The sequence below is a fragment of the Bufo bufo genome, chromosome 11, assembly GCF_905171765.1.
Source record: "Bufo bufo chromosome 11, aBufBuf1.1, whole genome shotgun sequence".
Taxonomy (NCBI): Eukaryota; Metazoa; Chordata; class Amphibia; order Anura; family Bufonidae; genus Bufo; species Bufo bufo.
In genome coordinates, this window is record NC_053399.1 from 37,240,120 (window position 1) to 37,252,291 (window position 12,172).

The following is a 12,172-nucleotide window of genomic DNA, read 5'->3' on the forward strand; positions in this document are numbered from 1 at the left end:
AGGGCACGCTTGACTTCAGGCGAGAAAGCTGCTGCTCCCTTGACTTCAAGACTGCCCCAGACTTTTGGCGCATTGTACAGAAAAGACACAGACACCTTTATAATCATGCTACAGGCAGCAATAAGGTACTGCTGGCGGTTTGATATGCTTTTTCTGGGTGACAGGTTCCCTTTAACTCGGTGCAAGGTCTAGGTCAGGATTTGGGGAATACAGTATCTCCTTTAGAATTCCAGAGGAGCATATATGCCCTATAAGACTCCTCATGTCGTTTAAGGCGCTTTCCATGAGGAGATATTTTATTCCCCAAATATAAATCAGTTGGGCATTGTTGGTATATGTCATTCGGTATGTGGCAAAGTGACACACTGTATGTGTGAACATAGCCTTACCGAAAGAAATGTGCATTTTTTTTTTAATGACTGTATGTGTTACTATAAAATTATTAGGAATCACAAGTGAACATTTGTAGTACTTTTCAATTATTTTTGAGTGAAAAATTATATTTTTTTGTACTGTACATTGTCCTGAAATTATTTATTATGAATGTTTTGTCATTGTCAGAAACATATAATCCACTATTCACCAGCCCCGAATTGTCTTGTGGAACCCACACAGGAAGCTGTGGCCATGTGATGCATGTCACCTGCTGGCAGAAGTAAGTAGATTTCCACCATCCTTATGCCTTATTTACACAGTCCGTGTTCGGTCAGTTATTTCCATCAGTGATTTTGAGCCAAAACCAGGTGCGGCTCTAAATACAGAGCAGGTGCAGATCTTTCCCTTATACCTTACGTCTGTGGAGGCTCCAATCCTGGTTTTGGCTCACAATCACTGATGGAAATCACTGACCAAACACTGACATGTGAAAAATTGCTTTAATAAAATGACAAAAAGGAGGGGGAAAGTGAATTGAATGTGGCAGTCCTATACTGTTATCCATTCTGATCCATTTACATTTTCTCAACTTCTATGCTGACACAACATAACAGTCATTTCTCCAGGGCTCTGGAGCCGGTAAGCCAAAGTCCTGCATTTGATCACTCTTCAATTCCATGACTCCTTCATAAATGGCCAATAATAACAAATTTACTGTAGTAAGGTCTCTTTCACACTTGCGTTGTCCGGATCCGGCGTGTACTCCATTTGCCGGAGGTGCCCGCCGGATCCGGAAAAACGCAAGTGAACTGAAAGCATTTGAGGACGGATCCGTCTTCAAAATGCGTTCAGTGTTACTATGGCACCCAGGACGCTATTAAAGTCCTGGCTGCCATAGTAGTAGTGGGGAGCGGGGGAGCAGTATACTTACAGTCCGTGCGGCTCCCCGGGCGCTCCAGAATGACGTCAGAGCGCCCCATGCGCATGGATGACGTGTCCATGTGATCACGTCACCCATGCGCGTGGGGCGCCCTGACGTCACTCTGGAGCGCCCGGGGAGCCGCACGGACGGTAAGTATACTGCTCCCCCGCTCCCCACTACACTTTACCATGGCAAACAGGACTTTAGCGTCCCGGCAGCCATGGTAACCATTCAGAAAAAGCTAAACGTCGGATCCGGCAATGCGCCGAAACGACGTTTAGCTTAAGGCCGGATCCGGATTAATGCCTTTCAATGGGCATTAATTCCGGATCCGGCCTTGCGGCAAGTGTTCAGGATTTTTGGCCGGAGCAAAAAGCGCAGCATGCTGCGGTATTTTCTCCGGCCAAAAAACGTTCCGTTCCGGAACTGAAGACATCCTGATGCATCCTGAACGGATTTCTCTCCATTCAGAATGCATGGGGATAATCCCGACGACGGAACTCTATGCCGGAAGAAAAGAACGCAAGTGTGAAAGGGCCCTAAAATAGTAACATCAGGGTTTTTCTTACTGACATGTAAGTTATCAGGCTACTTATATAGACCTTAAACCATATTTATTTGAATACAATTTGTGAAATTGCTGATTTTTTTTAATTTTAATTCCTCTAAATAAATATGCTATTCACTAACTGGAAACACTGTTATACACATCATAATTTTAAGAAATCTGTAAATTTGTACTCAGAAGAACTTAGAAAAGCGATAAATGCTTGCCATAAAAGGACAAAAGAGTTGTCTGGGGATAAATAACTTTTCTCAACCTGCCTCTACAATGGAAAAAATCATATTTACCTACTACCTGCCACCCTGGTCCTGTGCAGTGGCTCCAGTTAGTTTGTCTTCCAGTTTGTGGCTTGTTTACTTTCTCACTGGCATGATCCTCTGCTCTGCCACAGCCAATGACTGTATTCAGCGGTGACGTTTCCACAAGAGACACATTACCGCTGAAGCCAGTTTTTGGCTGCAGCAGATTAAGCAATATAAACAAGCCGCGGACCAGAAAATGGACACATGGGAGGCAGCACATAGGATCAGAGCAGCAGGGATCAGGTAAGTATGATTCTTTCCATAGCAGGGGCAATGAAAAGTTAGTTATTCCAAAACAACCCCTTTAATGCTTTCTTTCTATTCTGTCCAGCAGTTCTGAGATGCCGGTCATGCCCAGTAGTGAACTTCCTCCTCTGGTCTTCTCTAATGAGAATGTGCAGCACAGTTTCAGGCATTGTAAATAAAGGCCTTGGAGCAGCATACCGTAACTAGTATAAGGGACAGGAGAGAGAGGTGAAAACTGAATATCGCCACTAGAACACCCTGCTGATCACTGTTTTTAGTATAAGGACAGGAGAAACACAGGAGGGATGCGAGCTGATTATCTATCACTACTAGAACACCCTGCTTATCACTGATTATAGTATAAGGAAAGGAGAAAACACAGGAGAGGTGAGAACTGATTGTCTATCGCCACTAGAACACTCTGCTTGTCACTGTTTATAGTATAAGGACAGGAAAGAACACAGGAGAGGTGAGAACTGATTATCTATCGCCACTAGAACATCCTGCTTATCACTGATTATATTACAAGGACAGGGGAAAACACAGGAGAGGTGAGAACGGATTATCACCACTAAAACACCCTGCTTATCATTGATTATAGTATGAGGACAGTAGAGAACACGGGAGAGGTGATAACTGATTCTCTATCATCACTAGTACACCCTGCTTATCACTGATTATAGTATAAAGACAGGAGAGAACGCAGGAGAGGTGAGAACTGATTATCTGCCATCACTAGAACACTCTGCTTATAACTGATTATAGTACAAGGACAGGAGTGGTGAGAACTGTTTATTAGTGTTGAGCGAACTTGTGTTTTAAGTTCGGCGTCTAAAATTCGGGTTCGGGTTATCGAAGAATCGAATATGTAAAATTGTTGGTTCAGCAAGGTAGTACATTAAATATGGATGCACATATAAATAAAAATAAGTGGTTATTCACATGACCGTGTTTACTATCAGTTATTAAAACCGCACACCTACCTGTACAGGTCAGTGGAGCTATTTGTGCATTCATTTTCTTTTTTATTGGATCCATGTGCCCAATTCGAGAAACAGACTGCAAGTTCTATTCTTGTCCATTTTTGTGGATCAGAATATCCCTTCCTATTGATGGGGGTGAAAAGTAATGGAATGAACTTGGTATCCTTTTTTTAAAATAATTTTTTTTTTGCAGATGGAAAATGTTATTTCCCAAACATTTGAAAAGTGGCAAATTTGCATAAGTGGAGCTTGCTCAACATATCACAAGACACATTTCCTTAAAGTTAATACTGATCTCTGATCCTCTAGGTTTTTTGAGGCCATGCAAGCGAACATACAACACCATCTTCATGGAGATATGATCTATGACCTTGGAAATGGAGAATATTTATGCCCATTATGCAAATGTCACTGCAACTCCGTTATTCCCATCATCCCAATTGTGGCAGAGCAAGTTAACAGGTGATTGTGCTCTTCGTGTAAGGCTTGTGATAGTCCTCATCATAGGCATCCTGTGCTATAGTTAAAGGGTTGTTCCTGAGTGAATATTTGTTAATGGAACATATCTTTAATTGGGTACCAGGGACACACGTAGAGGGATGTTTTTTTTGTTGCCCAGAATCTCCCTGATTGTTAGTCCCTTTATCTGTACAATAAAGTGACCTTTCTACATTGGAGAGGAGTGAGAAGATGCCTGTGCGGTAGCATCGGTATAAGAGGGGTGGGAGAACGCCGAGTCTGGTCAGAAAGGCCGCTCTGAGCCACAGTAACCGAGCAGCCCCCCTGCCCCTGACTCGCCCTCCTACTGCCCCTCTTATAGAGACACTGCTGTACAGGCGTCTCCTCACTCCTCTCCAATGTAGCACTTCAGAAGTGACATGTTCGCCAGTGGCACATTCGCCCACAGATGTTGCAGCTGGGCCTATAGATCCTGCGCACTCGTAGGTTACTGTAGATTGAGTCCCAGCTGGTTCCATAAATGCTCAATTGGCGATAAATCTGGTGACCGGGCATGCAGAGGAAGTGTGCAACCCTTGTGTGTGGGCAGGCATTATCCTGCTTAGAAATGCCAATTGGAAGCCCTGCCATGACATTGATGTTTCTATCTGGGTGTTTTTTTTTCTTTTCTTTTGTCAGTGCGTGTATTTGAGCCTAGCCATTTTGATCTGTATGTGCTATAGACCGAATAACCTTAGTCAACCGTGGGTATAGCTATGTCCTCTAGGAGGCGTTGACACTAGTAAAAGCTGTTAGCTCCTCCCCCGGCAGCTATACCCCCTCCAGCCTGGAGAGAGAGCCTCAGTTTTTCTAGTGTCAATAGGAGGCAAGACCTCTCTGCTCTGCAGGCCGGGTAGCTCCAGAAGATTTTTTATTTTAGTTTTTTATTTTCCTTCTTTTCAGGTGGGAAACAGTGGTCGCCTCCCTGTTCTCCCAGGGGGAGCACGCCAGCGTTGGTTCGCCACGCTGTCTCCTCCCCCACAAGAAGACAAGGTGGACCAGGGCAGCCTCGCTCCCCTGCATCCCGGCAGCGGAGGGGTCACCCATCCAAGTCCCTCTTCCAGCGTCCTGCCACTACGGTGCCAGTAGCTGAAGGGGTGACCCTGCTGGAGAAGAGGAAGGGTGAAGATGGCGGCAGGACAGAAGATGAGGTGAATACACGGGACTAGCTAAGTATTAACCCTCTTCCCCCTCCCTCCCCCTTGACATAGTTTTCAAGGGTTAACTGGGGGACACCGCAAGGCACAAGGCTGCCTGGGGCATTTATTTATTGGTGTGCAGTTTGCATTACACACAAGACCCCTAAGGCAGTCCCTCTCATCCTCCCCCTAGGCCGACGGCTTCCCGGCTCATAGGGGGTTAATAGTTATGGCCTCTGGGGAGAATCTTCCTCCTCAGGCGGACTGCTCACTCAGCGGGAGAGAGAGGAGCGCAGCGGCTCCTGCTCCCCGCTACCCAGCACCATATTCCACCCCTTTCGGGAGCCGGCGGCAAGCGCGCCGCTCCAAAAGGGTTAAATGCCGGCACGACCAATCGCGGACGCCTCGTGCACCGCTGAGCATTTTTAGGGCATGGGGGACTCGCTGCGAGGGTGGCTACCTTTGCCCGACTCTGGGTTACAGCGGCAGGCGGTAGTGTCTGTTCCTTTCCGGGGGCAGGCACCCCCGGCCGGTGTGGGCGATTCGCGCGGAAGCAGGATGCTCCGCTCCAGGCCCCTTTTTTTCCCCCAGCCGTTCGACAGTATTTTCAGGTGGGGGTGCTCTTTTCACAGTCGGCCGTGTATTAACTTAGGCCAGGCTTGCAGCATACTAGGCCGCAACTTCATCCCCTGGTGGGGGGGGGGGGGGGGGGGTTGGGGTGGTGGTGGTGGTGGTAGGGGGGCAGTTAGCAGGCTGAATTCTTCCCGCCTAGCTGTCCCCTCCCCCAGAAGCCAGCTGAGTATGGCCCTTGGGCTTAGGCACTTTTAACCCTTCCTGGCCAGCCATTTCTTATTAGGCCGGCGCAGGGTCATCAAGGGGTTAGATAAACAGTGCAGTTCTTATTTTCAGGGTTTAACCCTTCCTCCACTTATCCAGTCATGTTAAAAAAACAAAAATAGAACATTTAATACGGGCCCCTGCCCCCCTCAGCACACATCATAACCGTGCGGTACCAGACTGGGCCCGTGCCCTGTTCCGGTCACAGGAGGACCTCTCATAGTCCCAATCTGCCCTACACGGCCGCTTGGTTGATAATTCTGCATGCACCTTCGCAATACAGGGACGGCTGAAGGATTCCCAATACGCCCTCCGGGGCCGTTGGCTGACAATCCTCCACCTGCGCAATCAAGGAGGACCTCTGACATTCCCAATCCACCCTTTTGGGTCGTTGGTTGATAATTCTCCACCTGCGCAATTGAATAGAGGACCTCTGACATTCCCAATCCACCCTTCTGGGTCGTTTGGTTGATAATTCTCCACCTGCGCAATTCATCAGAGGACCTCTGACATTCCCAATCCACCCTTCTGGGTCGTTGGTTGATAATTCTCCACCTGCGCAATTGAATAGAGGACCTCTGACATTCCCAATCCACCCTTCTGGGTCGTTGGTTGATAATTCTCCACCTGCGCAATTGAATAGAGGACCTCTGACATTCCCAATCCACCCTTCTGGGTCGTTGGTTGATAATTCTCCACCTGCGCAATTGAATAGAGGACCTCTGACATTCCCAATCCACCCTTCTGGGTCGTTTGGTTGATAATTCTCCACCTGCGCAATTCAATAAAGGACCTCTGACATTCCCAATCCACCCTTCCTTCTGGGTCGTTTGATAATGCACCGTCTGCGCAATCCGGTGGAGAGACCTCTAGAAGTTCCGATTCCACCCCCTAGGTAGTTTGGTTGATAAGTCCCCACCTGCGCAGTCCGCAACGGTCAGGAGTGAGATTCTGAGGGGTAGACCTGCGCGCAAGCGGATCACAGCAGGACATCTTTCTCCTCGAATATCTCCGCACCCCCACCCTTCCTTCCTGGGTCACGCTCAGACACACCCTCCCTCCTGGAGAGGGTCAGTCTAAGGGGGGGGGGGGGGGGGGGGGAATCACTGATTCAGGACCTGACATGAATCCGAAGCAGTCTCCCAGGATTGCGTCTAGGGGGCCAGCAGTACTTGTCATATGCATTGCCCCCTTCCATGGGCGGAGTAATCGCACTTCTTCTGGATACAGTACTTGCCCTATACATTGTCCCCTGCCAAGGTGGACTAAGTACATAACACTGATTTCGGTGCGGGGCGTATACATGCCCCCTTCTTAGGTGGCGGAATTGCATCTCCACTGGTTTCAGTACCTGCCGTATGCATTAGCCCCTTCCATAGATGGCACGATGACATTATCACTGGTTACATTGTGTGCGGTATGCATTACCCCCTTACTTAGGTGCAATAATTGCACTCCCACGGGGTACAGGACTCGCCATATGCACTAATTCCCGCCGTGGGCATTTACCCCCCTTCATAGGTGGAGTATTCCCTACCACTGGCTTAAGTACTTGCGTATGCATTCCGCCTTCCATAGGTAGAGTATTTGCACTACCATTGCATACGGTCCCGACTGTCGCGCTATCCCTTTCCATGGGCGAAGTGTTGCACTTCACTGTGCTTCCTGTTGCATTAACCCCTTCCGCAAGTGATCCACTAGCGGGGAATAACTAGACATCTTGGGATGCTGCAATTCAACTACGCCACGGCTCTAGGTGCCTTCGCTTATTCACAAGGGGGCGTGGCAACAGTCTGTACCCGCGGGTGCCCGGTACTCTTACTCTAGTGGTATACGGGCGCCGCCAGTGGATACGGTGGCTATCCTTCTTTCTTTTGGTGCGGGTTTTGGACATGCTTATAACATCCTCTGTCTCAGGGGGTTACCTAGCATCACTTATGTGTCCCAGAGACCCCCCCATCTCCATGGGCCTCCACCATTCCTGTCGGTCATGATATTGTCCGCTTCAATGCGTATTGCGTACACCATTGCACATATTTGGTGAGTACGTTCCAGCGAGTCGAGTGTTCACTGACTCTGTATTTTCTACCCACCACTCCTCCTTCTCTAGGAAGTGGTTATGCTGGCACTCTCGATAGGTGCAGCCTTGTCGCTAATGCTTGAGTTCGTAGTCGCTGCAGTGGGACATTCCCCCCCCCCCTCAAGTAGGGGTCCTACCCTGGCGCTGGCTGGGCAGTTACTCCTGTTCAGCGCCCTTCCAGGTAGAGTTTTTAAGTTAGCTCTACTTCTCTGGGGCAGTATGGTACGTGGCTTCTACGGATAGTCTTAGGCCTCCCCCTCAGGTTTGCGCTGACGGGGCAAGCGTGCGCTGGCTACTATTGTGGGAGTGGTATTTGCGTTACCACTACATACTTGGGTTCTTACTGCACAGCTCTTTCGTCAGGCGGTAGACTCTTCTAGCACTGAATTCGGTGGCTTCTGCGGGTGGCCCCCTCCTCTGCTGTGTATGGGGCTAGCGATACAGTGTGACTCCCCTTGCCTGACTTCCTCCTCAGGCAGAGTTTTTTTGCGCAGCCACTTAATCCTTGGCTACTGTATAGCGCTGGTCTCAGACTTTCTCCTGTCTTTCCCTCCTCTGGCTCATGGTTCATAGCCACCCCGCAAGCCTTTGGTAGCTCCTACGTTACTACCTTCTCTCATCTGCATTTGCACGGGGTATTCGTTTTGTGGCGCTCCGGTCCCGACTGGTGGGCTGTGGCGCCCACCACATCCCTCCTTCTACAGGGATTCATTCCATTGGTCCTGGGTGTGCTAACGGTATCTACACAAAAGTTTCCCACCTTCTCTCCCGAGCAAGAGATCCGGAAGCATGCGGCGTGGACGCCCTGATATCTCCTTAACAGGAGTTCTCCCTCCTTACGTGTTTCCCCCCCTCCCCCTCCTACCCAGGGTTCTACGGAGGATCAGGATGGAGGGCATTCCAACAATCCTAATCGCTCCGGATTGTCCCCGTCACGCATGGTGACATCGTTCTCCTTCTAGGAGACGTCCCTTGGTCACTGCCACTCAGAGACGACCTTCTTTCTCTGGGTCCGGTCTTACATCAGGATTTAGGGTTTTTTCGTTTAACGGCGTGGCTATTGAATCCGCCATTCTGACGCGGAGAGGGTTTTTCGACGGATGTCATCCGCACTGTGATTCAGGCCAGGAAGCCTGCATCGTCCAAGATCTATTATAGGCCCTGGAGGTCCTTCCTGGGCTTCTGTGGAAGCCGGGACATCCTCTCACTCCGTTTTTTCTCTCCCCACGGTCCTATCCTTTCTACAATCAGGGTCGGACCTTTGTTTAGCCCTTAGTTCCTTGATGGGTCAGGTGTTGGCGCTTCTATCCTAGATGACACAGCTTTCCAGCGTCCCCTGGCTCCCCTGGTGCCATGAAAACCTTCCTTCAGGGAGTGGCACATACGGTTCCTCCGTACCGTCCTCCTCTACCGCCTTGGGATCTGAATATAGTTCTCTCAGCGCTACAGACTTCTCCCTTTGAGCCCTTGCCGGAGATCTCTCTCCGACTCTTGTCCTGGAAGTTAGTTTTTTCTTGTGGCTATCACATCCATCAGACGGGTGTCCCAGGTGGGGGCGCTCTTTTGCAGAGAACCCTTCCTGGTTCTTCACAAGGATAAGGCGATTCTCCGGCCCATTCCTTCTTCTCCCGAAGGTGGTCTCTGACTTCCATATCAATGGAAAAAATTGTCCTTCCTTCACTGTCCCTCTCCTTTCCACCCTAGGGAAGGGAGTTACATCATGGACGTTGTCAGGACTCTGATTATTGTTTGGCAGCCTTGTCCCTTCCGGCATACGGAACCCCTTTTGTCATCCAGAGGGTCCTCGCTAGGGATTGGCGGCCTCCAAAGTGGCAATTGCACATTGCATTCGGTCTGCTAGTGCCGAAGCATACCGCGCCCGGAACAGGGTTCCTCCCTTAGGTGTCACGGCTCACTCCACCAGCGCGGTGGGCGCTTCTTCGGCTCGGAGGATCGCGCTTCCGTCGCACAGCTGTGTAAGGCGGCTTCTTGTCCTCCTTACACACATTCACAGATTCTACCAGGTGCATACTTATGCATCGGCGGACGCTGCTTGGGCAACATGATCATGCAGGCGGCAGTTTCTTAGATGCCTGCAGGGATGCTTGTTTCCATGGGTCTGTGGTTTTCCCCTCCCCGTGGACTGCTTTTGGACTTCCCACGGTTCCTGTGTCCCTCAATGAATATGGGCGAGAAAAGGAGATTTTTGTATAACTTACCAGTAAAATCTCTTTCTCGCTCTTCATTGGGGGACACAGCACCCACCCAGTATTGTTGTTCAACCACAGCTGTGGCTGTTTCTGGTTAGAACCCTGTTGGGTCCTTGGCATGGTTGGTGTTCCATGTTTTTTCGTTAGTTGGCTTGCTTCTCCTTCTGCTTGTCCACAAACTGAAGCTCTCTCTCCAGGCTGGAGGGGGTATAGCTGCCAGGGGAGGAGCTAACAGCCTCCTAGAGGACATAGCTATACTCACGGTTCCTGTGTCCCCCAATGAAGAGCGAGAAAGAGATTTTACTGCTAAGTTATACAAAAATCTCCTTTTGTCCCCTATATATTATGATAAAATACATTGGGCTGCTTTAGCAATTTCCGATTGCAATTGTTAGTTTAAGTAGATGCGCCTGATACTGTGGAGCAGTCCTTCTTCCTTTGTCCTATTAACTTTATTATATCTAATCTCTCTCTCTGCAGTGCTGAGGCCGAATCATTGGGAGAGGTACTGTCATTGTCTCGCTGGTTGGATGTTGTTGGGACCAGGATATCGGGTTACAATCTAAAAATCTCAAAAGGTTTCTTTCATAGTTTTTCCCTTCTTCAGCTGTATACATAGCTAAATTCCAACAGATGTTTATTACACGACTTTTATCCTGAAATAGATTGTCCTGACTTCTACAAGTGTTGTTTTCTATCCCCTTTCCAGTATCCACCATACATGTAGTGTATATGTGGGGTCTGTAGACATGACACCCACTCAGGAGCCGAACAGGCACCATAATTTGTGGATGACTGCAACTCTGATCACGGACATTTAACCCCTCAGATGCTATGGTCAAGGCTACTCCTTGGCCCCCGGCGATGAAATTGTGAGAGCTATTCAGTTGCTATGGCAGTCTTGCACCTTATGAAGGCTGCCAGGTCTGCCATAGCCAAGTTCCTATTTCTGTGTTCTATAGGAGAACAGCAACTTTTCTGTAGACTGCGATGATAAACCACTACAGTCTATGGTCAAAGTGATCTGATGATCGCATGTCTGAGTCCCCTAGGGGAGCTATAAATCAAGCTAAAAGGAAAAAAAAGCTTTTTAAAAATATATTTAAAAAAAAAAGTGAATCACCCCCTTTCCCCATTTTATAAAATAAAAAAATAAACATAATTTGTAAAATAAGAGAACGTGGTCGGCAACTCATAGGCTTGAAGTTCTGTGGTGTCAGTGGCAAGCAATAGTACATAAAACATCCACAAGAAGGAAGCAGCTCTTTCTCTGTTCCGTAGCTGTAAATCTAAAAAAAAGTTATGGGTATCAGAATACGGCAATGCAAAAGCATTTTTCTTCAAAGTATTATTATTTTTTGTTGTTGTTTAGATGCCATTATAGGAAGAGGGCTATAACGGCATCTAGACACAGGCTGGTGCTGCGAGTACTCTGTGACCCTGTGCATAAATGTCTAAATAGTATTCCTAGTCTTACTGCCCATCTTCTTATTCTTCCACTCCTTAACCCGTTAATGACCGCCAATACGCCTTTTTAAGGTGGTCACTAATGGCGGCCTAGTCTAAGCGCTGCATGGGAGCACTGCTTCTTCTCTAACAAGCTGGGATAGGATGTTTAACCCGTTAGATTCCACTGTGAATAGCGACCGCGCCATCTTAGCAGTTTACAGGGAGGGAACTCCCTCTGTCCAGTATAGCTAAGCCTGCAAATAAAAATTAGCGGGGTCCCGATAGGCTAATTTCACACCTGCATCTGGCTTTTCAGCCAGGCTTTTCCAGCAGAGAATGCTGGGACTTGTCAAACAAAAAAGCTGCATGCAGCGGTTTTTGGCCGGGCGATTGCTGGAATATTTGCCAGGTAGAGGCTGGATCTCTGTTGGACCCCATTTAGGTAATGGGGTCTGGCAGGCAGGCAGCAGTATCCGTCAATGCTGGATCCGGATAATTCCAGCAGGCTATTCTATGCAGGAACCACAGCCGCAGGTGGGAAAATAGCCCGAGGGTGCAGGCACACA

At 48.6% G+C, this 12,172-nt stretch overlaps 1 protein-coding gene across 2 annotated transcripts in view; it reads left to right on the top strand.

Annotated features, from left to right (window-relative positions):
* UBR1 (ubiquitin protein ligase E3 component n-recognin 1) overlaps nt 1–12,172 on the top strand; it is a 144,732-nt gene that overhangs the window by 92,156 nt on the left and 40,404 nt on the right. For both annotated transcript variants that reach the window (XR_005774952.1, XM_040412845.1), the window contains exons 31-33: nt 562–655; nt 3,703–3,855; nt 10,638–10,735. Coding sequence is in view for 1 of the 2 variants with exons in the window: in XM_040412845.1 (XP_040268779.1) it covers nt 562–655; nt 3,703–3,855; nt 10,638–10,735 (345 nt within the window). In the remaining variant the exon portion in view is untranslated. The remainder of the gene's footprint in view (nt 1–561; nt 656–3,702; nt 3,856–10,637; nt 10,736–12,172) is intronic.